This window comes from Aythya marila, assembly GCF_965140915.1.
Source record: "Aythya marila genome assembly, chromosome: 3".
Lineage (NCBI taxonomy): Eukaryota > Metazoa > Chordata > Aves > Anseriformes > Anatidae > Aythya > Aythya marila.
The window spans coordinates 88,175,015-88,201,335 of NC_139044.1; the positions used below are offsets into that span (position 1 = coordinate 88,175,015).

At 41.6% G+C, this 26,321-nt stretch overlaps 1 protein-coding gene and 1 long non-coding RNA gene across 13 annotated transcripts in view; both read left to right on the plus strand.

Moving 5' to 3' along the window:
• The window catches only part of LOC309876665, a 65,655-nt gene extending 57,982 nt beyond the window's left edge, over window positions 1-7,673 (plus strand). For all 11 annotated transcript variants that reach the window (XR_014317224.1, XR_014317225.1, XR_014317226.1 and 8 more), the window contains 2 exons: window positions 3,942-4,047; window positions 4,878-7,673. This is a non-coding gene — a long non-coding RNA (uncharacterized lncRNA). The remainder of the gene's footprint in view (window positions 1-3,941; window positions 4,048-4,877) is intronic.
• Window positions 7,674-10,630: 2,957 nt separating this feature from the next.
• Window positions 10,631-25,678, plus strand: OGFRL1 (opioid growth factor receptor like 1). Of its 2 annotated transcripts, none has more exons than XM_082758053.1 (7): window positions 10,631-11,106; window positions 12,669-12,755; window positions 13,362-13,440; window positions 16,060-16,138; window positions 16,231-16,297; window positions 16,437-16,582; window positions 18,171-25,678. In XM_082758053.1, exons 1-7 carry the CDS (start codon window positions 10,867-10,869, stop codon window positions 18,928-18,930), a joined length of 1,458 nt encoding a protein of 485 aa, XP_082614179.1. In that variant the 5' UTR covers window positions 10,631-10,866; the 3' UTR covers window positions 18,931-25,678. The 2 variants fall into 2 exon arrangements, with proteins under 2 accessions (XP_082614179.1, XP_082614178.1); XM_082758052.1 differs by having other exon boundaries at window positions 10,632-11,106; window positions 13,359-13,440.
• The last annotated feature ends 643 nt before the right edge of the window (window positions 25,679-26,321 follow it).

Genomic DNA, 26,321 nt, shown 5'->3' on the forward strand with positions numbered 1-26,321 from the left:
AATGAGCAAATAGCTTTGGGGATGCTTGGCCGGAGCCAAGATAAATATGGATTTGATCGGTATGTGCTAGAATTTATAGCTGATAGAGCTGTCTAGCTAGTGCTTGGCAGGCTGGTACTTGCTGCTGCTGCTCCCAGTATTGACATATTTGCCCCCTTACCTGCTCCACTAGTTGCTCACTTTCTTGTTGTACATTAAGTTTCATGGTTTGCTAATAGTTTCTTTCAACTTTTGCTGTTTTCTGTGTTATCACTTTGTTTTGCCTTCCCTGGGAAACCAACAATAAAAGCACTGGCCTTGAGCCCAGCCTGGTATTTGGCCCCTGCATTGATATCCTCCCTGTCTCTGAAGAACCATCTCATTGATGGTAGCAATCACACCTCTCTCTTCTCCTCCCAGAGCCACTTTGTGAAGAGAGTGAAGGAGGGCACCACCTCTTTCTCCTCCTCCTCTGGGACAGATGTTGACAGCCTTGTTGCAAGGACTGCTCATTCAGGTTCTTAGGCATCTCTGCACAACCAGGGCTGTCCTACTAGTGCATGCTGTGAACATGATTTTGTCTTCTCTTAAGGGTAATCAACTAGCAGGAGATATGACACAGGAATCTGCCCTGAGGCATCCAGTTGGCAAGGTCAGAGGGACAATTTGGACAAAGTCATGGGTCTAGCTGGCAAGGAGTTATCTTTCCTTACAGCAGTCTATAAGGTGTTGTGTTTTGGATCTGTGGTGCAAAAGGTGCTGGTAACACACCCAAAACATACAGTACAACATACATTTGGTGGCGGTTCTCATCAGCTTCTGGTGCCATCTTGTAAGTCACAGATTTAACCTAAAGTGTTGGGATTCTGGTAGTTCTGGTACTGATGATAATCCTTTATTTTTGTTAGGTGTGCAATATTACTTCTTACTGAAGTAACTGGTGCACTCAGGTCAATAGTGCTGGAAACAGTCTTCCTGTTTTGCTTTGCAGCTTGTGTTGTTCTTTCGCAGCCATATTAATCTGTGGGTAACAATATCATGGTTAGCTTACAGTAATTTATGATCGGATGAAGTCCTGAAGCAGTACTGCTATAAACAAAATCCCACGGGTAGCTGCATCTTGAATTTATTAGCCATCTCAGACAGATATACTAACTCTGGAGACCTGGAAGAGTAATCAGTAATCAGCAGGCATTTTGCGTTCTCAATAAATTCACTACTACAGGTCTTGTGCAGGACTTGTTTCTGCCCACATTTAATGGATGTTTCCTTTGTTTAAGCACTCTATTTTGTAAAAGTAATGTAAAGTAGATGTAAAGTCCTTTTGTTGGCTATTCCTATACTCCTCCAATGGATAATGGAGCAAGGGGCTCCTCTAGGTCCTTCTTCACTTCACTTTATGTTACATCAGCAGGTAGAGGAAACTGACTGCAGACCTGTAGAGCAAAACTGTCAGTGCTGAAGACCTGGTACCCACACTATATAAATTTTAGGGATTTTTTTTTCTTTAGGCTTGTCTTGTCTTGTCTGCTACCACAGACTGAATACCTATTGCATCTGGAATGTATTAGGTGTATGCCTGGCCTTCATCTTCCAGGCTGTGTTATCTAAAAAAAATATGTTCGTGTGCTTTGAGACTGTGTGAACCATAATGTAAGAACCAGCAGGTGGAAGGACCAGAAGGTTAGCTTTAAAAGCACTCTTTTGATCCAGAGTAAAACACTAATATAGACACACTCTCAAAGCACCAAACTTCGGCTACATTTCTGGCTCTCTTGCTGAAAGAATGTCCCGTTTTCTTCATTCCCCATAAGAGGCTCTGAGGAGACTTCCAGCTACTTTTGTTGCTGCCAAACTGGGTGCTGAAAGTTGCATTGGGATTTCTGCACAGCATCACTGCAGCCTGGAGCTGCCCTCCTGTAGGACTGAGTTTTGCAGGAGTACTTTGAACGAGCTGATGTGGCCAGTCACCCACCAGGCAGCCAGTCATCAGAATGGTCCCAGACTAGAAAACTGAAATGTGTAGAAGCACCCAAGACAGATATCTTCTTGGGTAACTTCAGATTGCTCACATGTAGACATTTACATTGAGGCTATCTATGACAGTTCATAGAGAAGACAAAGAAAGAGGAACTTCCTCAGGACTTATTTAAATGTCTGGGTTAGGATTAAGTGAATCATGACCTAAAAGTCCCAATTTTTCTCCACTGACTCTAAAGGACCTCTGAGCAACCAGTGACAGAAGCACACCTGCTGTAGGTGTCCAGTGCTGCATGAGAAGCCTACTTCTTTCTGTATCTGAGACAAATGACAGAGGTGTACCTGAGGACTCCTTTCAAGTTGTTTTTTGTTTGTTTTTGTCAGACTGAATCACTTCTCATTTTCCATCACCTTCATACCCAGTGTGCTAATCGTGCTTTCTCTTGCAAGTTTTATCTAGTTCTTGACATCTTCTTCCTGTCTCAAAACACCTCACAAACACATCACCCGTCACTAACTTTCACCCCATGATCTGAGCTCCAATCCCATCAAATCTTGTGACTGCATCAAGAAACCCTGATGCTGGAACAGGGTTTAATCTATATCTTGGCGGATGGTTGATGGCACTGCTAGCCTGTGGTATATTGACATACTGAACTGTCAGGCTCCTTAAAGGAATAATGAATACTCCTCACACCAACTTTCTGCCACAAACACTCCGCTGTAATGTAAATGAAAGAACACACCAAAGCTGTCAGACACATGTCCCACTGCTGTGTATGTTCGAACAGTGGTGCTGAGAAGGGTTGTTCCTACTCTGTCTTTTTAGTCCTAATGGGATGCTATGTTTTTTTCTAGCATGCTCTCAGACCTACAGATTTTTTTCACAGCTTATGGACAGCTATGAGTGGTGTTAGAGGGTGACAAATTTAATGGAAATGTAATGCAAAAATTAATCATTTTCATCTGGAGCAGAAGCAGGATATCTCTTATATTCCTAGCAACTGCAGACACCTGCATGAGATTGAACTGCTTGTGTCAATGTTGCAGCCAGCTCCCTTAAAAAAAACATCCAGAACAATGAATGTTTTTTTACATACAACAAACTCAAAATTACTGCTCAAGCATGTCTGGCAATTTTTATTTTGTTTTCATACTGGTTCCTTTGAAGAATCCATTAATGCATGCAAACATGTATCACATTTTTTTATTGTGTTCCTTGCAATGTTAACATTATCTCCTGATCTTAACCTATAGCCTTCCATTACAAAGCAACATTGCCACAAAGCATCACAAGCTAGAAACTGCCATCATTTTAATGCTCTTGGAGAAAAAAAAAAAAAAAAAAAAAAAAGTATATATATATTCTCCTTTTTACACCAATTCAGTACAATAAAAATTTCCTCTGGTTTGTTAGCCATACATTTTTTTCTGTAGGATGAGTACGGGGATTTTTTTAGGCTGGTACAATAACAAAGAAGGTATATTGTTTTAGTTGCTTTTAGTTGCCTGGTGAGGATCCTTCTGTCTTCTGAATAAGCTGCACTTACCCAGCAAGGAAGCTGTTCCTTGCTTCCCGTCCCTGGCCTCAATCAGTCCTTCTCTGTCTGTCCTCAGCTCTGCCTGCTGGCTCCGAACTTCACCACGCTCTTTTGCCTGTTTCACAATTTGTGCTTTGCTTTGTAATGACCTTTTGGTGACAATGTATTTGAAAGCTTTATCCACTGCTAGTTCAGTTTTTATTGGTAATTATGGTGATACCATGCCTTTTTTGTTGTTGTTGGTTTTTTTAGCTGTGTTTCTGTTGTTGTTTTGTTTTTCCCAAATTCTGCTGCAAGCAAACTCCTGGATCTGATGTACCAAACTAGGACAAAGCACTCAAAGTATTTTAAGCACATTACCACCAATACTTTGCTGGCTCACTTTGCCACATGCAAAAGGACAGTGATGTGCTCACTTACTCATCTCTCTATTCTGGCCAGAAGGGAACCCATTTGGATGCCACTGGTTCATTCAGCCTGGTCAAGCCCTGATGTGAAAGAATTAGTCATGTTTTTCCCAAGCACATCAAAGGCTGCAAGCTGCAAGGTGGGTTCGAGCTGTTACAAAGGAAAGCAAGCTAATTTTGGAATACTGCACATGTTCACTATAGTCAGAATATTTTGATCACTGTACCAGATTCCTAAAGTGAACATTAGTTAGGAGTACTTGCCAAAGCATAACTCAGCTCCTCCCTTTCAGGAGAAGATTTTCCCTATGCCTTGCTAGCTCTTCAGTGTAACCTGCAGTACTATCACAGTTCTTTAAACTTGCCAACTTACATGCTCTATTCAGGTGACAAGAACATATTTCATTGGTGGCACTGAGGAGATGAAAGGGTGGGGGGCTTTTACAGGCTCCACTAACATGGCTTCTTCACACTAGAAGTACCTAACAGTGCTATGGGAAGGCTGTCCTGCGGTGATTTAAAGGAGCCTGTGATAGGGAACACAACAGGGGCAATAAGTAAAATAAAAAATAAATTTAAAAATTAATTCCAGAAACTGTGTATCTGTGTATGCCAACTGCTTACAGGGTTTTCTGTGAAGCTGGCATTTGTGAGGTGTTGCATGCTTCAGTCCCATCCTAAATCAGCTTCGTGTCACAAACTGTGGGTTGTTCGCTGCTCCTCTTCACTCCGAAGCAGTTGAATTCATTAGCTGTGCCGTCTGCTCCCTCCTGCCTCCCCGCCACGAATAACCCGGAGGTCGGTGGGGATGGGGAAGGGTCACATCGCTGAGGTGCCACCAAAGAGTGCCAGGCAGGGCCGACACTGAAAACTACCCTGCCCCACGCAGCTCAGCCCTGTAGAGTATCAGTGACCTAATTAAAAATTGCATCCCTGATGAACTTCTTCACCGGCTTATTTGTTTACATAGGCTTCCTACGGATGACACGAGAAGCATGATATAGGAAAGGATGGAAGGCAGGTGGTGGCAGAGCTGCTGCCTGCAGTCGTGTCCCACTTGTGTTATGTGGCCTCGTGCCAGCCTCCGGCTGGGACTTGCTGCTGCGGAGACTGCCAGAGATCAGTGATGGGAGGTGTCTTCAGATCGTCCTTGGTGAACCGCGTGAGATCCACAACTGTCCTCCCGGAAGCAAAGTACAGAACTGCACAAATGTCTATCACTTATCACGGACTTTAAAAAAAAAAAAAAAAAAAAAAAACACACACAACAAAAACTTGTAGGGCTCCGATGCGGTCCATGAGTCACATCAGGCTTGACGTCAATTAGAGCTTTGAAATAGCTCCGCTGTACCATCCTGACTGCATACATTCACAAAGTCACATCTGAAAACTCGGTTAAGAAGCAGAGTTGGCTATCCTGAAATACTGGTTTAGTGACAGTAAGTGCCACTGGTTGGGCACGGCACGCCTCTCTTCCAGCTGGCAGAGGTGGGCCAAATGTGCCACGTCAGTACGTTGGCACTGCTGGGCTGCACTCACAGTAGCTTCCCTTGCTTTATGTTGTCTGGAAGTCCAGACCTTTAACTCAAGCAAAGCAGAACAGGATTTATTAGTGCCTCCTCCTTGCCGATCTCCTTCTGCCCTTTCATAATTCCCTACTGCTTATAGAGCCAAGGGCTGGCTAGTCATTCAAAGACCAAGGAGAAGGCAACTTTCTTATTAACCTCTTTACTAGAACCAATGGAGCTCTAGTCAATAGTCAACGCAGCTTTAAAAGCACTTCAGCCAGCCACAGTTCACCCCCTGTAGGCCCATGGTGCCTAGATGTCTAGAGTAACCAGGACATCTGCATGGGGCTGGCAGCTCTGCCAAAGGACACGTGGAGCTCCCCTGCCTTCCTGCAGCAGCAGTTGGATACACCAGGGGATCTCCATCACATTGGACACCTATATTTGGGTACCCGAATCAGACTCCTGGTGGTTCTTGCAGAGAGCAGAGTCCCTTTCTAGGCCCCAGAGATGATGACTGGCTTTCTGACTGCAGTCCAGAAGCCCTTCTGCAAACCTGAATGGCATCACCTACCCCAGTGTGAATTTCTGGCAAGGAAATGCCATTTTTTGATGGGTGTCAGGCAGCTGACTTGGTGAAGCACTGCATTCCCACCCTGCTGTAGGAAAGCTGAGTGTGCCCAGGCAGCTGGTTTCAGCCCACCCTGAGGGTTATGCAGGTCCCTGGCTATAAATCAGAGGTTGCTGCCCAGCTGCTATTTAGACCACGTTGCATCCCACAGCTAGATTCATTTCCCCTCAAGAAACTGGCTGCATTCTCATGTCTTCTTTAAAAAGACAGTCTGGGAAGAAACTGAGCAAATCTTATAGGAGTAAGGACTGCACTGGCACTGCTTCTCTGACCTCCTAGACTGTCTTGTGGTAAGATACTCTTTTATTAATTTGTTCTTGGCTTACTTTGGCTGTGAACTTTTATAGAGCGCTAGCACAAGACACTGTAATAAACAGGGCTTTAGTTAAAGTCATCAGGGTTGTAATCATAACCCAACAAAAAATGGAAGATACTCTATTGGCTTTAGTGAACTTCCTAGATACACTGATTTGTAATGTCTAGCATGATCTATGTGAAATCTTAATCCTCTGTGACTTAATTTCACATTTCAATAAACGGATTTATGCAAATACACAATCTCACTTGAGTTTCCATGTAGATAATCATTTCCAATGGCAGTCACTAGATGAAAATCATGAAGAACTTCATAAATCAGACACTACATCAGGCTTGCATTTAGCAATCTGGGGCTCTACTGAACTAAAGAAGAGAATTAAAATTCACCACGGTCAGATTTTCTATGAAAATGCCCAGTTCCTTTCAAAGACAAGCCAAAAAGTTAACAAACCCCATAAAAATACTATTCAACTCCATCTGTTGCATACAAGCCATTGTCATACCTGTCTGGCTTCGGACCCTTGCCAAATACATGTTGGAGTCCAAACACATCCAGACCCCTGTCCAAACATATGTTAATAATACTGCAACTTCCAAATATTTCTGCTGTGCTGCTGCCTTTCTGCATTTCTAAAATCTACCTTTGTGTGTTTAAGTATCTGCTATGAGTTGCCTTATATTACCTCGAGTGTTTTGTTTTACCAATGTTCTTTATTTTGCCCCCATCTTCCATTTATCAGTGGCTTTCAGTCTACCCATATCTTTTAATAATCCTTCACATCTTTCTATCACCTTGGTAGTAGATTGGTAAGACTCTCCACAGTTGTTAATTGACCATTCTGGTATCCTGTTTAAAACATACTCCCAAGATAATGTTGAAGTGTTATCTAACATTTATTTTTTAATAAAATTGTATGGTTATCACGATGATATACACACAGCATTAGCTTCCAGAAAACGGTGTGGTATCCTGTTTGACTTCCTTACAAAACTGTGTCCTCACAGAAGAAAAAAAAAAAAAAGGCTTATCTGTTCTGTTCAGAAATTTATATAAATGTGTCTAACCAGGATATGTATGTTTCTTTATCAGTTTATGACAGTCAGTATTTGATGTAATAGCAGCCTGCAGTTCTCCAGGTCTCCTGTCTTTCTTTGAAAATAGCTGGGATAAGCACTTCTCTGGCCCGTTTTATGCTGAACTCAGACTGCTTGATTGAAACAGGTCTCCCTGGCTTCAGCACTTAGCAATCTACTCTTGTACTGGAATACTTTGGTGAACTCAAGTGCCAAAAATTCACCACCTTCTTAAAATGACTGCCAATTACGACTGTGAGATAACTAAAATTATTTTTTTTTTTATATAAAGATGTGTTCTGTGAGGATCTGTTTAAGCTCTCACATACCACCCTAAGAAGCTATGTAAGGTGCTGAATTTTTTTCATGAATCCCGTCTGCCTGTAGATCACAACTGGAACCAGCAATCAGCTGAAACTGTGAAAGAAGACATTAATGAGGGGAAAAATGTACAAACCTGGCAAAGTACAGATCTGCTCCACCACATCCAAAGCTTAGGGTATAGTTATCTCAGAGACTTCAAACCACATCTCTCTGGGCAGCTGAGAGATGGTTGCGAGGAACTGATGACAAAAATAGGAAATGACTCATTCAGGGAAGAAAACCTTTATTTCTCGTTCAGCTGCATAACAGTACAGCCGGGCCCCAAACCAGATGCCCCATCTTTGTCCAACTCGTGATTCTTGCTGGATGTTAATGTACGTAAGAGCTGTTCAATCTTCCTTTCCTGAACAAGCTCACTTAGAAACTAGCCACTGTCCAATGATAAGCTAAAGGATGAGAATTATTTGAGAGTTGACTCCAGCTAAAACAGAAATTGGATAGGTATTTGAAACATTTGGAAGATGCCACTTCAAAATGATGCCACTGCCTTTTTTTTTTTTTTTTTTTTTTTTGAGTGCCATACCAACAATCACTCAATTCAGTTTCTAATTTGAGAGCTCTTTTAGCCTACCTGCTGATAATAACTCATTTATAGCAGTGACTAATGCCTTACGACATCTCTGGTTGGCTCGGAAAATATGTTCAACCCTGGTGCTCCACCACCAGGTGATCAGGCTTCAGCCAGCCTCACTTCTGTCACCTCTTGTGTCGACTGCAAGCAATATGGTATACCCAGCCAATAACCCTTAAGAAGCTCCAAAAATACACTGCAGTACTTCATGGAACTCCAACACATCACCTCAATAGCACAGTTACTGCAAGCAAGTCAAAGCAGTCTTCTGTTTGCTGCACACTCTCCCACAGCAACACCAAGTCAATTAATTTAACTCCCAATCCTTATCAGTGGCCTGAGTTCAAGATCCTTGAAAAAATCCTCCTAAAACTCTGCAATGAGATTTGCCTGACAGCTTTGCTCTTCGGGTATAACTGAGCTCTCTGTATTAAGGTGTAATTATTTGCACAAGAGCGAGCTTTCTTTTTATTTTTTTGGTAGAATTAATTGCCATGCAAGCTAAAGATGATCAAAAACTTCACCTTGTTTTTGATGAATATGCAAGGCAGGCTTTTGATGCTCTGCTGTCCCTAGTATAAACTCAGTCAATGTAGGGGAGTATTGATAAAAGCCGTAAGAGGAAGGGAAGCAGAGCTGGGCTCTACTGGAACCAGCTGATGTTGGTCAGTGGAAGTGGCAAATCAGCAGGCAGTCAAGACAAATTGGTTCCAGAAATCTTGAAGAAGGCAGCAGCTGGCATAACAGTGACTAAGGGGTGTTGGAAGGACTGAAGGTGCTTCATGAAGGTTAGGAGAGGAGGAGAACTGGGCAGGTAGTGGTGGAAGGGAGGCAGAAGCCTGGGCTTCTGAGGCAGACTGAGCTGTAGGACGGGCTTACAGCTGTATCTGCATCTGGGTGAATTGCAACTACAAATACACTTGCCGAAAACAAGGCCTGAAATACCCTAGGGTATTTCCAGTACTTTGCTTTGCTTCATGTAAATATGTACAGGTCATACACTTGGAATGGACCTGAAGAAGGTTTTATGTGTGAGAGCACATAAACACTATGCTCTGGCATCCTAAGTTAAAGCAATCTTTAAGTTAATAAAGAGCATACTAGAAAGCAAGACTACATAGATGATTTCACCTCTACAATGATGATCCTGAAATGCAACTGAAATGTTGGTACCTGCGCTTTTATGAGGGTGATAAAACACTGAGGCAGCAGCAGAAGAAAAGGCACAAAAATGAGTGAGGGAACAGGGGAACTAATTTACAGGGAGGAGCTAAAAGTGGTGTGGTTCACCAAGAAGACGTAAGATGGCTTGAACGTTGTGCATCCCTATAGGAGCAGTCAATATAGCAGACACCACAGAGCTGTCTTCAGTGAAGGCAGAGTTCCACGAGTGTGAACCAAAGCCTGATAATCTTGGTTAGGAATGAAGTTAATCCTGAGGGTGTGGGCAGCCACTGGAAACAATGTGCTAAGCCTTCATCAGGTCTTCACTCCAGCCAGTGTTTCTATCCCAAAAACTTGCTCTAGCCACATACAAAATACACTGCCATTGTCCCTGCCAAATCCGCCTTTGACTGGCATGTCAGCTTCTCCCCCAGACTTGAGGGGATTTTAGGAGCAGCTGAAAGTAGCTGGGCACCCTGCTGTTGCCCTGTCCAGTCCCATCTCCCCAGGTATGGGATCATTAAGGTAGAAAAAGACCTCCAAGATTATCTGGTCCAACCATCCCCTACCACCAATACCAAGCCACGTCCCTAAGCACCACATCCAACCTTTCCTGGAACACCCCCAGGGACAGTGACTCCACCACCTCCCTGGGCAACCCATCCCAATGACTAACTGCTCTTTCTGTGCAGAAACATCTCCTCATTTCCAACCTGAACCTCCCCTGGTGCAACTTGAGGCTGTTTCCTCTAGTCCTAGCGCTGGTTATCTGCCAGAAGAGGCCGACCCCCAGCTCCCCACCCCTTCCTTTCAGGTACAGAGAGCAACGAGGTCTCCCCTGAGCCTCCTCTTCTCCAGACTAAACACCCCCAGCTCCCTCAGCCGCTCCTCACAGGACCTGTGTGTGCTCCAGGCCCTCACCAGCTCCCTCTCCTTCCTCCCCTCCCAGTGTGCTCGCAGCGTGCGGAGCGGGGGACGGGAGGCAGGGGGCTGGGAGGCAGGGGGCTGCCATCTTCTGCCTGCTCCCCTCCTCTCCCATCCCCTCCCGGGGGCTGCCGGCCCCTCCGAGCCGCGCAGCGCCCGGTGCCCGCAGCTCCGCCCCGCGCCCGCCCGTGGGCTGTGGCCGGGCGGCAGCGGAGCAGCCTCGGCCGCCGCCATGCAGCCGCCGCCGCCGCCTCCCCGCCCCGCCATGCCGCAGCCGTAGGCAGCCGCCGGCCGCTCGCAGCCCTCGGCCCCCGGGAGGCGGCGGAGGCGGCGGTGGCGGCGGGCCCTGCCTTCGCCTTCGCCTCGCCCTGCCCTGCCCTGCCCGATGGGCAGCCTGCTGAGCGGCGTCAGCTTCAAGGAGCCCACCACGGTGGAGGACTGCGACTCCACCTGGGAGACCGACTCGGAGCCCGAGCCGCCGCCGGAGCCCGCCGGGGACCCGCGGCCCCTGGAAGGGGCGGGCGCGGCCGGGGGAGCCGCCGAGGAGCCGCCCGCTGACGGCCGGCCCCGGGAGCCGCCGGGGGACGCGGAGCGGGCCGAGGCCGACACCGCCAGCCCCGAGCAGGTACCGCCCGCCCCGCTGCCCCCCCGGGAAGGGCTCGGCCGGGCCTCGGCAGCCCGTGAGCCCCGGGGGTGGAGGAGCTGAGACCGGGCAGGGCAGCCGGGGGGGGCTCCCCAGCCTGCTGCGGAGCGCTCCGTGCTGGCCCCCGGGGGTTGCTCGGCCCAAAACGCTGGCCCTAAAGCGTATAAAGGGGTGCTCTGCCGAAACTGCTGGCCCTGAAGCGTTTACAGGGCTGCTTTGGCAATAATCTCACGGAATTTAGGAATCAAGGCATGGGGGACCAGCTGGGGCCAGGTTTTAGCCTGCAGGATGTACCTCATTTGTATTTGGTTCAGACACTGCCATAGTGCAAAATTAAATAGGTGTAAGTGTTTTATCCGCTTCTGCAAGGTGTATGGCAATAGATAACTAAAGCCTGCTGCTGCCGGGTACCTCACGCAGGAGGGACGGCGTGCTCAGGGCAGCCTGCTTCGCCTGTAGGTGTGGTCAGAGATAGCCTTGCGAAAGGATGCTCCAGGACAGGTGCTTGCTCGCCAATAACATCATCTTAATAAGCAGCAGGATGTGCAGCTATAAAGGGGAATGTCCAGTGCAGTCACAGGGAATTTCCCCCTTTTCGACTTCACTTCAGCCCATTGTATGTATAGTGCAAGGAGTTCCCTCATTTGGTCACTGGTTTTAGAGTAGAGACTTATTTTAGTGAACTAACCCGTACAAAACTCTTAGTTACGGTACAGGCATGAAGAAATGTTGAAGAACATGAAGTGGTCGCTAGCAAGCTGAATTCTCTCTAGACTACTACTTCATTTTCCTCAATAAGTGCAGGCTTTTCAAGTGTGCTGTCAAGTCAGTGGGATTGTTTCCACTGCCCTTGATACACTCTGGTTGTTTCAGGTCATAGCTTCAAAGCATCTGGGGTTCAGTACAGGGTCTCCTATGAGTATATTTTCTCTATGTGAGTGGGTTTTTTTTTTTGGTGTTTAGTGGTATTTCTTGCTAGGATTTAAGTTCTGAGAAATGAATAATAGAAAATGGTTCAAGAAGGTATTTGAACTGCAAGTTAGCTTGTCTATGACTATTCATTTTCTTCCATAGGACGTTAGTGATAGCAGTTAACACAACATGCACACGACAGATAGTATTTGCAGATAGTATGGTTTCCAAAGTGTCTCTGTACTTTCATGTTCAATTACTTGTTTTGTCTTCTGTTGGCACTTCCTGGTTAACTTCAAAGTCTGACATTTGGAAATGACAGTAAACTTGTTGGTTTAAATTCAGCCTCATTGGAAGGATGCCTCATAGCCATACTTTTGGGTTTTGCTGAGTTTTGTTGTGGTTTTTGTTGTGGTTAGTTGGCTGGTTCTTTTGATTTAGGTTTAAAGTATGTGGTGTGAAGTATGTGGCAGGGAGATGCCTGGTGTTTGACCAGGCAGCAGGCAAGTACATCTACTTGTGTATGTTTACATTGCTGAAATCCATTATGAAAAATAATTATTTTGATATTACCCAGGTTCAGTATTTAGTGTGTTTGTTTATGGTTATTATCTATTTTTTAAATGTTTCAGAGCAGTGATGGAACTGAGCTGACAGCCAAGCCAAAGAGAAGCTTCTATGCAGCAAGAGATTTATACAAGTACCGACACCAGTATCCAGTAAGAATATTTTATGCTTTAAAATTCCCCATTTAGTAGAGAGCAGCACACAACCTAAAAATTCCTAAACTTTATGGTGCCTAATAAATATGAGGAATTAGTGTAATCAAAAAGCTGTTGCAAAGGTCCGATGTATTTAAGCGGGAGAGGGGTGAAACTAGCAGGAGAGGGGTGAAACATCTTCTCACCCTAGATGTAAATGCAAGCACATGAGGTGTGTAAGCCTGGGAATAATGGCAGGAGCCCAGGAAAATATGTGTGCCTTGAATGCTGATAAGGGTGGATAAAGTTTGGACTTGATATTATTTGTCTCTTGGAAATTCCTTGAGACCAAAGTCTGGGTGCTGCTATGCTTGCAGCTCTGACTTGGTAGAAGGCACCAGTCAGAAGGAACTGGCACATCCTTAAAGTGTTTTACCTGGGATGAATGTTTATGCATGTGACTTCCAGTTTTCCTAAAATGTTGAAATATTTTTGTCCTCAAATTGTTCAGAGAGCAGAATGTTACTTTGTGGGTATTCTCTGTAGTGTGGGTTGTTTTGTTTTGTTTGTGTTTTCTGTTTTGTTTTGTAGGGTGATAATGTCCTGTTTTCTTTCTTTCAGCAGAACTTTAAGGATCTTCGATACCAAAATGACTTGTGCAATCTCCGCTTTTACAAAAACAAAATCCCTTTTAAGCCCGATGGTGAGTAATCTGGGACAATAGTAGTGATAACAGAAGAATGTTCGACGCTTATAGTAACAAAGCGAAACTGTAGCGATAATTACCGTGCTGACAAATTAGAGGTGTATGGCTATATTTAGTGTGATTTAAACCTCCTCTGTTGCTTATCAATTAACATGTTGATAAGCAAGTTGTGCTTAAGCCAAAGTTTTGCATTTTTCAGAATGATGTAATATAAGGTGTTGTTTACACAACGGATTTAGAGCAGTGGCACTGCCTTTTATTAAACAAAGATAAAGTTGTTCCACCATGCTTTGCAAACTCCTGGCGCTTGAAAAGGAGTGGCAGGGATCAGGGTGTTATTCCTAGCACTGTGTGAGGGGAAAATGAATGCACTGTCACTTCCTCATATGTGAGAAATTATTTTATTATCATTGTTATAATAATCAAAGCCCCTGGTGGTTCTGGTAATGAAGCAGGACCCTCACATGCAAGGTTCTGCATGAATACTGAAAGAGCTGAAAGATGACAAACCTGGCTCTAGAGAGTTTGCTATCCTCTTGTCTCTCATGCTTTGACTGCAGACAGATGGAGAAGCAGAAGGGGACAATAAAACAGTAGTGGTTAGAATGATAGACAGGAGTCTTGGCACATGAGAGCTTAGCCATTGACAAAAAAAAAAAAATTGCGATCAAAAATACTCTTTTGAGAGTTTTGAAAGAATGAGGCGGAGGTTACTTTGAGGGTGTTTGCAGACAGATCCTCTTGGCACGAGGACAGCTTGGGAGGAAATACAAGAGTGTATATTTGAATACAGAAGAAATGAGAAGTGGAGGCTGCGGGTGAGGGCTGGCCAGAGGCAGGCATCAGTCTCATGGCAGCGCATGGGTTGTGACAAGGTGGGGTGGGGCGGGTCACAAAAGACTTTGAAAATGAAGGCATGTAGTTTTTCTTTGATGTTACAGAAAAGGGCTTCACAATGGAAGAACACAAAGCAAAAAAGTCAGTGTTTTTAAAAAAAAGGTGTAGTGTAGAAACATGATCTTAGCAGCAGCATTGAGGGTAGATACAAGTGTGTCAGCAGTGTAGTTTTCAAGGCTGGTAAAAAGGATGTTGAGGTGCAAAACATCAAAATTCAGATGGAATATTATACAGAATGGTGTAAAGACATCAATATAGCCTGGAAGGTTGGAAGTAACAGCTGCTTAAAGGCAAGATAGTGATAATAACCTCAGCAATCAAGAAGATAAATCAGGTAACGCGAAAGAAAGATAAGGCTTCTGTTTTAATTATCTTGAGCTTTATCTAGATATCCACAAGCAAATATTAAAGACTGTTTTTAGCTTGGCAAGAGGAGTTGAATCTGTGAGTTACTAGTAATAGAGAAAGCATTACGCAGAGAACTGAAAGAAAGATAAAGGTACTGAGGACCATGTGAACCTGAAACTGAAAGCCTGAAAAGGTTTGGGGTGGGGGGAATCCTTTAAAAGGCAAAAAAATAAGGAGGTATTCCAGAAGGTTAGCCAGGAGGTATTCCAGAAGGTTAGCCTTTTCCAGCCTTGCATGCACTGTAAATCCCATGTTCTTGGCAACCCCTTTGACTGGCTTCTTTCTCCATTGTATGAAGAAAAGCAGCAGGTGAGCTCTTGTCACTGGGACTGAGGTAGAAATTTTCACTGGGCAGGAATAGAGTTGTACAACATGTCATGTACAACAGGAGACTATTTACATGGGGCTTTGAGCTTTTTGGGCTGCCGCTGTGCTATTTGACTTTGGGAGAGGCCGTGCTGTGGTGGTAAAATATCGTTGGTTTCTGAGCAGAAATAGGCTAATGTTGTGCGTTCATGGAAAGAGATTGTGTAGCTTTTGGAGCAAGTAACCTCCTCTTGTGTATTTGTATGGTGCCTGGAAAAGAGATGCCCTGGCCCACGACTGAATGGTCTCAGTGCAAAGAATGATTTCTTTTGTGTGTGCTTTGTCTCCTTTTTCTCTCACTGTCTTTCTGAGAGAAACTGACTAAAACCCACAACTGTTTTGAGACTACTAAAAGCTGAAATTCCCATTTGTTGAGCTTGGCCCCAAGGTTGGACTCATAGCAGAAAATATTCAATACATCAATTCTTTTGGCCACAGATAATTGCAAAATATTTTCAAATCTTGTTATTATTTATAGCTGGAAGGATTCCTGGAATAAAAGATCTATTGAAGTGTTGAGACTGTGTAATACTAAGGCAATATATATGCAGAGCTTTCTCATGTTAAAGAAATGGCAGGTGATTGTGTTTTAGTATTTTGCATAAGTGATTTGTCAATGGGTGCTAAAGGAATCTAGGACATGAGATGTTCAGAAAAGCGTGTTTTTCAGAGGTTATTGTTGCATACCCTGTACGGGTAAGTACCTTGGTATAAGTCAGTTGATTTTGTTTGTATTGAAATTTGATGAAACTCTTGTCTTTAATTAAGTTTCAGTAACTAAATTATTTTTAATTTAAAATTAACGTTTGCAACAGACCTTACTTTACATAGGATGTGAAAGAAAAAAGTTTGTATTTTGTCACTGTGTTAATATGGCGTGTACTTCATGTAGCTGAAAGCTGATGTTGATGGCTACTTAACAGTTTCCCAATTATTTTTATGCAGGGGTTTACATTGAAGAAGTCCTAAATAAATGGAAAGGAGACTATGAGAAACTGGAACATAACCACACTTACATACAGTGGTCGGTCACTTACTACCTTTTTCTGTTTCAAAGCATTGCATTGATTCAGTGTTTATATGCTGGAAACTGTAATGTGCTTTTTCTTTTAACAGGCTTTTCCCACTGAGGGAACAAGGTCTGAACTTCTATGCTAAAGAACTAACTACATATGAAATTGAGGTAATACAAGTTGAGCTTAAAACAAACCACATTAATATTGATACCTAACTACTTTTTATTATGTGGAGTTGTTTTATGCGATGCAGAAGTTCTTGCTTCAGTGCCACTAAGAATTTTGGATATATTCTTTGTTTATTAGGAGTTCAAGAAAACAAAGGAAGCAATTAGAAGATTCCTTTTGGCTTACAAAATGATGTTGGAGTTTTTTGGAATAAAGCTAATTGATAAAACTGGAAACGTAGCCCGAGCTGCTAACTGGCAAGAAAGATTTCAGCATTTGAATGAGTAAGTAATGACATCCACTCAACACTCTAGAATTGCCATAGAATCTCTTTAGCCTTTTGTTTCCTAGGGATGTATTTTCCAAAGAATAGAAATAGTCTGTAACTGGTTTGTGTCAGTATATGGATGTTCTTCCTTCCCCTTTTTTTGATTGTGCTTCTCACCCGTTAGCAGTCTAAGTGACATCAGTGAATTCCCCACAAATACAACTTCAGATGGTGCTGAAGAAGATCACAATTCCAAACTAATTTGTCTGTCTTGCTACTGAGAGCATTGTCACTTGATCCCAAAGCACTGCTTCTCAATTATGAGGAATGAGATGCTTATTTTGTAATCACGTTTCTTCTTGAGAAAAATCAAGTTCTCCACAGCTGTATAGAAGCTAAGTAATAAAGATTTCCCTCCCTTCTCCAAACATGATCCGTGTTGGATTTAATACTTTTTAACAGCAGTGCCTAACTGGAGAGGTTTAGACATTTATTGAGTCAAACTTTACCCCCAGCTTTCAGCAAAATGCCATCTGTCATCATCCTTTGGCATTGTGGGGAGCTTGAGTTTGCGCTGAATTTTTGTCCAATGCAGTTGTATCAAAATTTCTCTTCAAATCTTGTAATCACTTTTGTAATACCTCTGACCGTAGAGCTAAAGATTGGACAAAACAAAAATACTGCAAGAAAACAAACAAAAACTTGTTACTTAAGGTAGAATTGCTAATGACTAAATGTGAATGAATAATGAAAGTAACCACTAATTTCACTCGAATATTATGAGCTAATTGACAGGTATGTACTCAGGCTCAGGCCATAGATAAAAGACAGTTTCAGGAGGCCCAAATGAAAGGCACTGCACATTCTTACATTGTAATTACTATATTATTATTATTATATATAGTAATGATATAAGTGTGTGTGACTATATGTGTGTAGCTACTCACTATAAATAATATCAGTGAGCAGCTATGCTAGTTTAAATCAGGAACTGAGACTCTCTTTAGTTAAGTTTGGCCATCTGAAATTCAGACATTTCAGTTTCACTATTCACCTAGGCATACTTCATGAAGAAATAGTATTTCAGAAAAACTTCCAGAAGATAACTCATTCCATTTATCTTAGATATATGTTATGATAGAAGGACTTGCTCTCCAGGGGTGCCCGTTTTGCCTCTCAGGACTGTCTGTCTAAGTAATGTAGGTAGCTAGCTTAGAGTGGAGACACAGCTTCTGAATGGCTAAGGTGTAGTCTAGTGAATCATGTTCTGTAGCTGTATGACTACAATACACTACAAGAAAAATGTTTTATAAAAATGACTGCTTTCTCCTTGGAAAAATATATACAGTAGAAGGAATCAAAATTGGTACACAGTGCTTTTCTTTCATCTACTGCCTCAGTGCCTTTTGCAGACACTAATTTTCACTTCCAACATCCTCACAAAGAAGGTACTAGCAAGCTTCATCAGCTGTGAGAAATTAAAGTACAGAATCCTTGAAGTACATGTCTTGAATGATTAAAAATGAGTGAGGAATTGCAGTTCCAGTTCTGTAAGGATTTTCTTTTCTGGTTCAATGGAATTATTTCAACCTTTTCTTCCAAAGGTCTCAACACAACTACTTGAGAATCACTCGAATTCTGAAAAGTCTTGGTGAACTTGGATATGAGAGTTTCAAATCTCCCCTGGTAAAATTTATTCTCCATGAAGCTCTTGTCGAAGATACCATTCCCAATATTAAGCAAAGTGCTCTAGAATATTTTGTGTATACTATTAGAGACCGAAGAGAAAGGAGAAAACTCCTGAGATTTGCCCAGCAACATTACACACCATCAGAGCATTTTATCTGGGGACCCCCAAAAAAGCAGAAGTCGGAGGGAAACAAAACAAGTAAAAAACCAGCATCTCCTATTTCTATTCACAGTAGTTACATTTCTAAGCATAAGAAGCCGAAAGAGCCTAAGAGTACATCCACGAGTGGAAGCTCAACTAGTAAAGCAACTGAAGAAAGAAAGGCAGAACTCACGAAAAGTGGAGAAGAAAATGAGCAGGATGAACAAGAAATGAACTGTGATGCTCTTAAGCAAAACAGCAGTGAAAAGAACAGTGATCCTGATACTAGTCAGCTTTCAAAACCAGAAGAAACTCATGATACTTCAGACAAAAAGGAGGATGCTCCTCATTCAAAAAAAGAGGATGAAAGTATGGACAGTGACTCCGGAAGTCATCCAAGTGTTGTAGAGAAAGATTTATGTGACACTGAGAATTGTTCAAATAGCACGTCAGCAGATGTACAAGATAGCCTTGATACGGATATGCTTTCAGAGGAGACCACCACAAAAACTAAGGATGACCTCAAATCATGAGTCTGAGGTTAAAAATCATTGTTTCATAATGAATGAAGCGAATTATTCATCACTTTTTCATTTTGCATAACATTTACATCAAATCTAGTATAAAGTGTTCATGAGACTTTGCTTGTTGTGAATGCATCAGATTAGACTTCTGTTAGGTTAATGAATTTTACCTTTTTTAATCTCAGTTTATCAGATAAAAATCAAGTATGGTTATTTAAAATAATTGTGTACGTTCAAAGCCTAGGAATTCATTATCTTTTCCAGACAGATTGCATAGGAAAAAAATAGCTATTCCATTACATTCATCTTTCTTTTTTTAACCTAAAACTTACTAGAAATAGAAACTCTTGAAACTTAAAAATTCTGATATTCCTTTTACATTGCTTTAAATTTTTATTTCTTTTTATGAAATGGCTAGAAATTCTTTGAAGAGCAAAGCTTTTCCCTAGCAGATTTTAAATTTTTTGGGGGGAACTATATTTATGTTAATGGCAGTATTTGCACAGCATTTTACCATAGATTAGCACCCTTGTCTGAGACACTAGGTAATAGATAGCAAAATATCTTATGCAGCTGGGTATCCTTTACATCAAATAAAAGTTTAACTTACAGTGAAACTGTATCCACAGCTCTTGGGTACAAGGGAAGATGCACTTTAAACTTCTTTTAGTCCCTTTGAAGTTTTCTCATGACTCATTTGCCACTTCTGCTACCTTGAGGTGAGGTGGGATCATTTTTAGCTGTGGTCTCAGTGTGAAAGCACTCTGTTGATCAGCTGGCCCAGCTGGCTTCAGCACCTGTGAAGCCTCTGTCCCTGGAAATCAACCACCAACAGCTCAAAAGCAGTGTCTTCACAGCAAAGTACTGCTTAAGCATCAAAGCCATCAGAGAGACCGTCACGAGGCCTGTCCAGCTGGATCATAACTGAATTTGGACATTTCTTGGCCAGTTTTGGTTGAGATCTGTACAATGCTGAACCCACAGATGCTGGTCTGTGAGAGAAAGGGATTCCAGCTGTCTTGTTCCTCCCTTTGCTCTATCAGAGGTCTTTCACACTGCTTAATGCTATTTTCATAATGGGCTGAAACCTGAGAAAAGCCAGCCTGCTAGCATGACTGGAGCCCAACAGATAGGAATTTCCCAATTAAGATCTTCCCCAGAGTTGTTTACTTAAGGACCATCTGCTTTCCCTGAGCATCCTCTGCTGACTTCATGCCATTCAATCTAGCAAGACACTACCCAGCGAGTTAATTGTATGAATTAAAAAATAATGCAGGTAGAACTCATGCTTTCTACAGTCCTAAAATAGTCTAAAACTTCTATATGTATTTTCTATTTTAAAATGTATATATAATCCACTGCCTTTAATGTATTTTTGATGAAATATTATAAAGCAAGTACCTGACTACAGTTTGAGTGTCAGAGTGCTGCAAGACTTGATTCAAGTCTTGTAACTCAAAATGACAACGTCTTCAGGGGTTTCAAAGCATAGACAAGATGTCTTATATTTTTCTGTGTCACTAGTTCCCATTATGGCAGTACATCACTTCTTGCTTTCCCCGGCTAGTATTGTTTCTTGGGGTCACACAGAGTTGTAGTTAGAGATCTGGGTACCTATGGACAATAGCTAAACTCTTTCCATCCAAAAAAAAGGCAGGGAAGTGGAAAGTCACATTCCTCCATTTCTGTGCTGTCTTATAAGGAAAGGGACATCATATTTGTGAGTTGTTTCTGGCTTTGTGTTTTGTGTTTTTGAGGGTAGCCCAGGTCGCTCCAACAGGCATTAAGTCTGTCCGAATGGAAATGTCCCAGAGAATTCCCCCCCAGCCACTGTTTTAACAAAGGCTGGTGCTGAGAATTACCTTCAAATTCCCCTGGACTTAAACCACTTCCATGTTTGGACCTGACCTGAGTAGAAGGGGACAGAAAATGCTTGGATAAAATTGGTCCATGTAGTTAAAGACTCTAACCCCACGCATACACGCAGGGAGGACAGCTTTATGTTCTGCCTCTGACTTTTTAAATCTCGAGTGCCTAACCTTGCCAACTTAATAGCATTGTTTAACATAGTTATTTCTTGAATGGCATAGGGAAAATTTACACTGTGCATGAAGAACATAACCGTAAGGTAGCTAGTTATACAGAACCTGCAATTTCTAGACTTTAATACTGAAGTTAACCATTTTTTTTTAAATTACATAGTGTTCAACTGGAATAGGGGACACTGGGGGTGTTATATTTATGTTGTAATTTGACTGAACATAGATGATCTCAGGAGATTTTCCGTCTTTTGACTACTGAACAACAACAGAAAGAGAAACCCATAGCTCTTAAACCAGAAAGCTCTTGGGATGCACATCCAAAATATTTCTCTGCAGTATGTTATTGTGACACAGCTTTCACCTATATATGCTTGCTGGTTGACCACTTGTAATTGCGTACTTAATCTAAGAAATTACTTTTTCTGTTTGTTTGTCTATTTATTTATTCATTTATTTTTGTTTGTTTGTTTTCACCTGGCAGGGCTTTGCAGTAAGGGCCCAGTGTGTCTTAAAATACAGTTGATAACTTTGAAACCTTTATCCTTATTAACTTAAAAAATAAAATAAAAAAAAAATAAAATCCCCAATTCAGGATAATTCTGTCACTTTTTATAGAAGTGAGAATAGCAGTGACATGTCAATTAGCCTTGAAGAACTTTGTGGTAAGACACGTTTTTTATTTCTGATGGCCTTCTGCTTTCTGTACCCTTTGTGTTACAGCTGTACCAACAGAATTACTCCCATGGGACACTTCAACTTCAGCTAAAAAATTCTGTGTAAAATGTGAGGGTTTACCATTATTTTCATGGAGGAGTTGTTTCTCCTGATTTTCTAAGTGCTTGAAAGAAGGATTCACTGCAGAGCAGTCGCACAGTGTAGAGTGCCATGGAGATTTGTGGGGATCAAGTGAGTGCACTCTATGAGTTTTAGTACAGAATGATGTCCTTAGCAGCCAGAAGTGCCCTGTTTTCTTTAGTTTTTAAGATTTCCTTAGTTTCCTTAGTTTTTAAGGCTTTCAGGTTTCCAAGTGTTCTTGTAGATGCCAGCGCTTAATTATTTAAGCATTACTTCAGAAAATTAATGTGTGCAAAGAAAGTCAGGACAATTGCTCATTATTAAACTCGTTGCTTCTTGTTTTTTCTTTTTTTCTTTTTTTTTTAAGTCTTGCTGTGCACTTAAGTATTCAGGGATTTCTGCGTACCTCTATTACAATGCATTTTGGCCATGTTTTACCAGAATCTGACCTAGTCCCGTATTAATTGAGTGGGGCCTCCCATGTAGGGGTTCTTTCCCAACAAGTACATCTGAACAGCCTCTGATGCTGAGGGAGAAGCGTGCACATTCATACACCTGTGCATTTGATTTTACCCATCCCACAGTGAGGGTGTATGAACGTGCAACTTGACAACCTGAGTGCACACGTGCAAATGAGGACAATTGCACAAATCATGCAAAAATACAGCACTTTAAGATTAGTTAGCTCTGCACCCTACTAGCTAGGACGTAACTGTGCCTCGGTACCTGAGGATGGGTTGGCATAGAGGCTAAAAGCTTGGATACGTGAGGTATGCACTGCAGACTGTTCAGATCAGAAGAGTTAGCATGTGCACTTGTCTGGGAGCAGAACCAAGCTTCTGGTGTCTGTTGCTCCTATTTAAAGGTGTGATCCTGAAGGATGCTAAAAATATTTTCCGTAAGCCTTTGGGAGCTGTTCTGTGGCTTGGTCAGCTCCTCAGTTTCCTGCTCCTAAGTTTACAGCAGCCTGATGCATTAGGTATTTGTGTAATCATAGGTAATATTTCATCTAACCTAGTGTAAGCCTCCTTTAATTATTCCAGGATGATTCTAACAATCTACAGTTGTACTGTACCTGTACTAGAACCAGAAAGTTTACAGACCCTATAAGCTTTGTATAATTTTGATGGATGATCCAATAAGGTAAGTCAAGGGAGATATAATATATTTAAATAGAAATCAGCTCGTGTTTTTTTTTTTTCTTTTTTTCTTTCTTTTTTTAATTTTTTAATAAAATTTATATCTGTTTAATTGAATTATTTTGTGTAGCTTTCTTTTCCTGAAATTTGTGGTGGTAGTGATTTATCCAATGGCTGAGAAGCATGGGGGAGTAGTAAAGGCCATGTGGAGAACCAAAAGGTAGAAGTACTGTTACAGACAACTTGGTAACAGCCTTTTGTGATCATATTTGTGATACAAACCTAATACCTGTAGACAATTTCTAACCATGTTTATGAAGGAAAGGCAAGTCCTCTTAGACAAGGTATCACCCAAGATGATACCACAGTATTTAGAAAAAATAATCCTAGTCAAAATGTTTATAGAAATGGAAAGCACTTTCCTCTTAGAAGATACAGTATCGCCTCTTTGTATTAGAAGCAAGTGATAATAAATACAGTAATGCAAAACTGATCACAAATAATAGTAAGATGCATATGTTTGAGTGAAAATGTATCCCTTAATTTTTTTATCCCTTATTATACTTTTATAGGTAATGTATTAAATTTCCTTGACAGAAGCAGTATTTATGAATAAGGTGCAAATAAATGTATGAAGTTTCTCCATCAATAAAACTGTGACAAAATCATGTTAATGGTGTATGTTAGCTTAAGAACTACCATTATGGATCGGAACCAAAGATATATCTAGCCTTGTATCCTGTCACCAACAGTGGCCATCAACAGATTGTGGGAAAGAACAGTTAAAATTGTTTTTTTTCTCTATGATTTTTTTCCATTTTTAAACTCGTGCATTCTTTCAGCCTCAGCGATCCCTGTTGGCTACGAGCTCCACATCTTAGTTTAGTGTTGTTTGCAAAAAGTAATCTCTTTTTTGTCTCAAATTTGTTTATTCAGGAATTGCTAGTGCGTTTGAACACAATTACTGAAAGATGAACACTAATCCATTTCCTGTTCTTAAAAGCCTTGGGATATTGTAATGCTAAGATACCTGCTTAGGCAGAAAATGTAGTCACTTGTTCTATGCTGATGACAGTATTATCTTACGTGTCCCTTCTGAATAAAGTTTTTACACATAAATTGTTCTATATAAAGTATTAGAAGTCAGATTCCAAATGCAAAAATGATTGTTTTTTATCTCTCTCAGTGTGAAAGCAAGATCAAAGGCAAAACCTTTTCCTAGCCCACATCTGAGTGAGGTAGCACTGGTTTTGGAGACAAGTAGTAAGGGCATCTATTTGGGCCAGCGTAAATGGGTGTAACATTGTGATTATGTAGAAGACAAAAGTCCTGTCTGAGGTGTGCAGGGAACCGTGCTCCTCATTTCGTATTTCAGTAAGTTACTTTGATTCATGTCCAATTCCAGCTGAATTCAAGTAACTGCTCAAATGGCATTCCTGCTGGAGAAGGGAGCTTGAAAATGAAGGGTGGTACAAAAAGGCCTAAGCGTGGACTCCCTGCTCTCCTTTCACATCACAGTCAGGACCGTAATAGTAGATTCGCTGCTCACAGGTATTTAAATGCAGTCCTCCAAGAGGAATGTAAATTGTGTCTCTGTAATATCTCTGTGCTCTGTATTGCCTGAGAATTATTTATTTTCCTGGGATCTGTGTTCCTTTTACATCCCACGTTCTTGAGTATACCTACTTAAGACCATCAGGGAAAGCAAGAGTTTATTTTAAAGAATATATTTAATACGTGCCATATGTAGTGGACTCTAAACTACAGCTCAAAAGCTATATGAGATCAATTAAAGGGAGGCCTCCTGTGGCTTTACGCTTATAATCACTTTTATATTTATTTTCAGAAGCATAAAGCTGTTTGCTGTAGAATAACAAATGTGAGAATTGGCAAATTGTTCTGAAGGAAGTCTTACTTCTGAGGAACTTGGCACTTTTTAATTCTACCACGCTTACAAGTCTAGTGGCGTATTCATCAACTGAAGTTTATTGTGAAATATACTGAATGTATTTACTGCTGTGGCTAACTGTGAAATTTATTGTTTTGCAGTAAAACAGGTTATGGCATTTTTATTTGGGGGACCTGCCGAAGCATGTTTGCTGAACATTAGTTGTTCCTTTTTCTGTGTCTTAACCTATCCCTCGGCTGTTTGTACTTTCAGCAGTTTGAGTTCACAGAACGAAGATTTGGGTATAGGTTTGCACTGATACAATTCGGAGCTGTTGTGGACTTGATTGTTAAACGGTATTCTAAGAAAAAAAAAAAAGTGTGGTAATTGATAAGAAAAAAAAAATAATAAAGAAACAAAACCCAACATTTTTTACTTGAGAACTGAAACAGCTACATGTCAGTTTTTATGAATGGTCCTGCTCTCTTCTCTGTATTCCTTTGCAGTGTTTGATCACAGAATGCCGTGCATGTTTGGTAGTACCAATACCATATGTATGTGGTAGGAGTGGTAACCAGTTTCTGGGTTTGTAATGCACTATAAAGATATATTTTATAATTCTGTAACTGTATGGCAGTGTTATGCCAAAAAAAAAAATAATTGTATAAACATAAAAAGCAATAGTTTATGTTGCTTACTGCTATATTTTCGGTCATTTGTTTGTAAAATGAAATACTTGGATTTCCTTTCAGGTAAATATATTTTTAATAACAGCAGCCAAAAATCTCTAAACTAATAAAGCTTCTTCATTTAGCAGCATTGTTTTAGCAACATGTACAAATACTGTGTGCATCTAATATGTGTAATTGCTGTGCAGCGCTTGTTTGTATAGTCTTCTGTAAATGTATTAGCAGTTATAAGTAGGGCATTAAAGGCTCTGATCCTCCTTTTTTGTTGTCAGTGGCAAAACCACCGTGGAACCACAGAGGAACAAGGAAAGGCCCCAAGTGTGCTTTACTCAAAATTGTGGGATTTTTTTTTTTATTTCTAATTAAAGGAACAGACATACCAGGGCAACACTGTTCTGAGAGCATTTTTGCAAGATTAAAAGGTAAAACCTCCACAAGTCCCCCAGAGCAGGGAGCTTTCCACCTTATTCTCCAAGCTGCTGGCCTGTGGTGTGGCAGCTTCCCTTAGGCACTGTAAACCCCTGTGTGGGATGAAGGGATGTGTGGGGACCAGCTCACAGCCTGCATCATGCTTCCACAGCTCTATATCTGTTTCCTCCTAGAAGGGAGATCGGTGGATGCTCTGAACCTCCACATGTCAGAGACTATAAGCTTTTCGTGCCAGGAACACGCAAACACAGAGAAGGCAGGTGCATGAGTGCTTCATACAAGGTCTGCCTCTCATGAGGCTGGGAGTTGACATGGATATATTAACTCCCATGTTGCCATGTCATCCACCAAAGGGGCAGGTAGCCAATCCTACCCTATGCCAGTGTGTTGCTTCCCTCTTGACTACGCCCCAAAATTC

Excerpts from the sequence above, each read along its gene's own strand:
- OGFRL1 (XM_082758052.1), top strand. The coding sequence starts at position 10,867 with ATGGGCAGCCTGCTGAGCGGCGTCAGCTTCAAGGAGCCCACCACGGTG. Across the intron at positions 12,756-13,358 it reads AGTACCGACACCAGTATCCA|CAGAACTTTAAGGATCTTCG; the intron begins GTAAGAATATTT and ends TCTTTCTTTCAG. Across the intron at positions 16,583-18,170 it reads AGATTTCAGCATTTGAATGA|GTCTCAACACAACTACTTGA; the intron begins GTAAGTAATGAC and ends TTTCTTCCAAAG.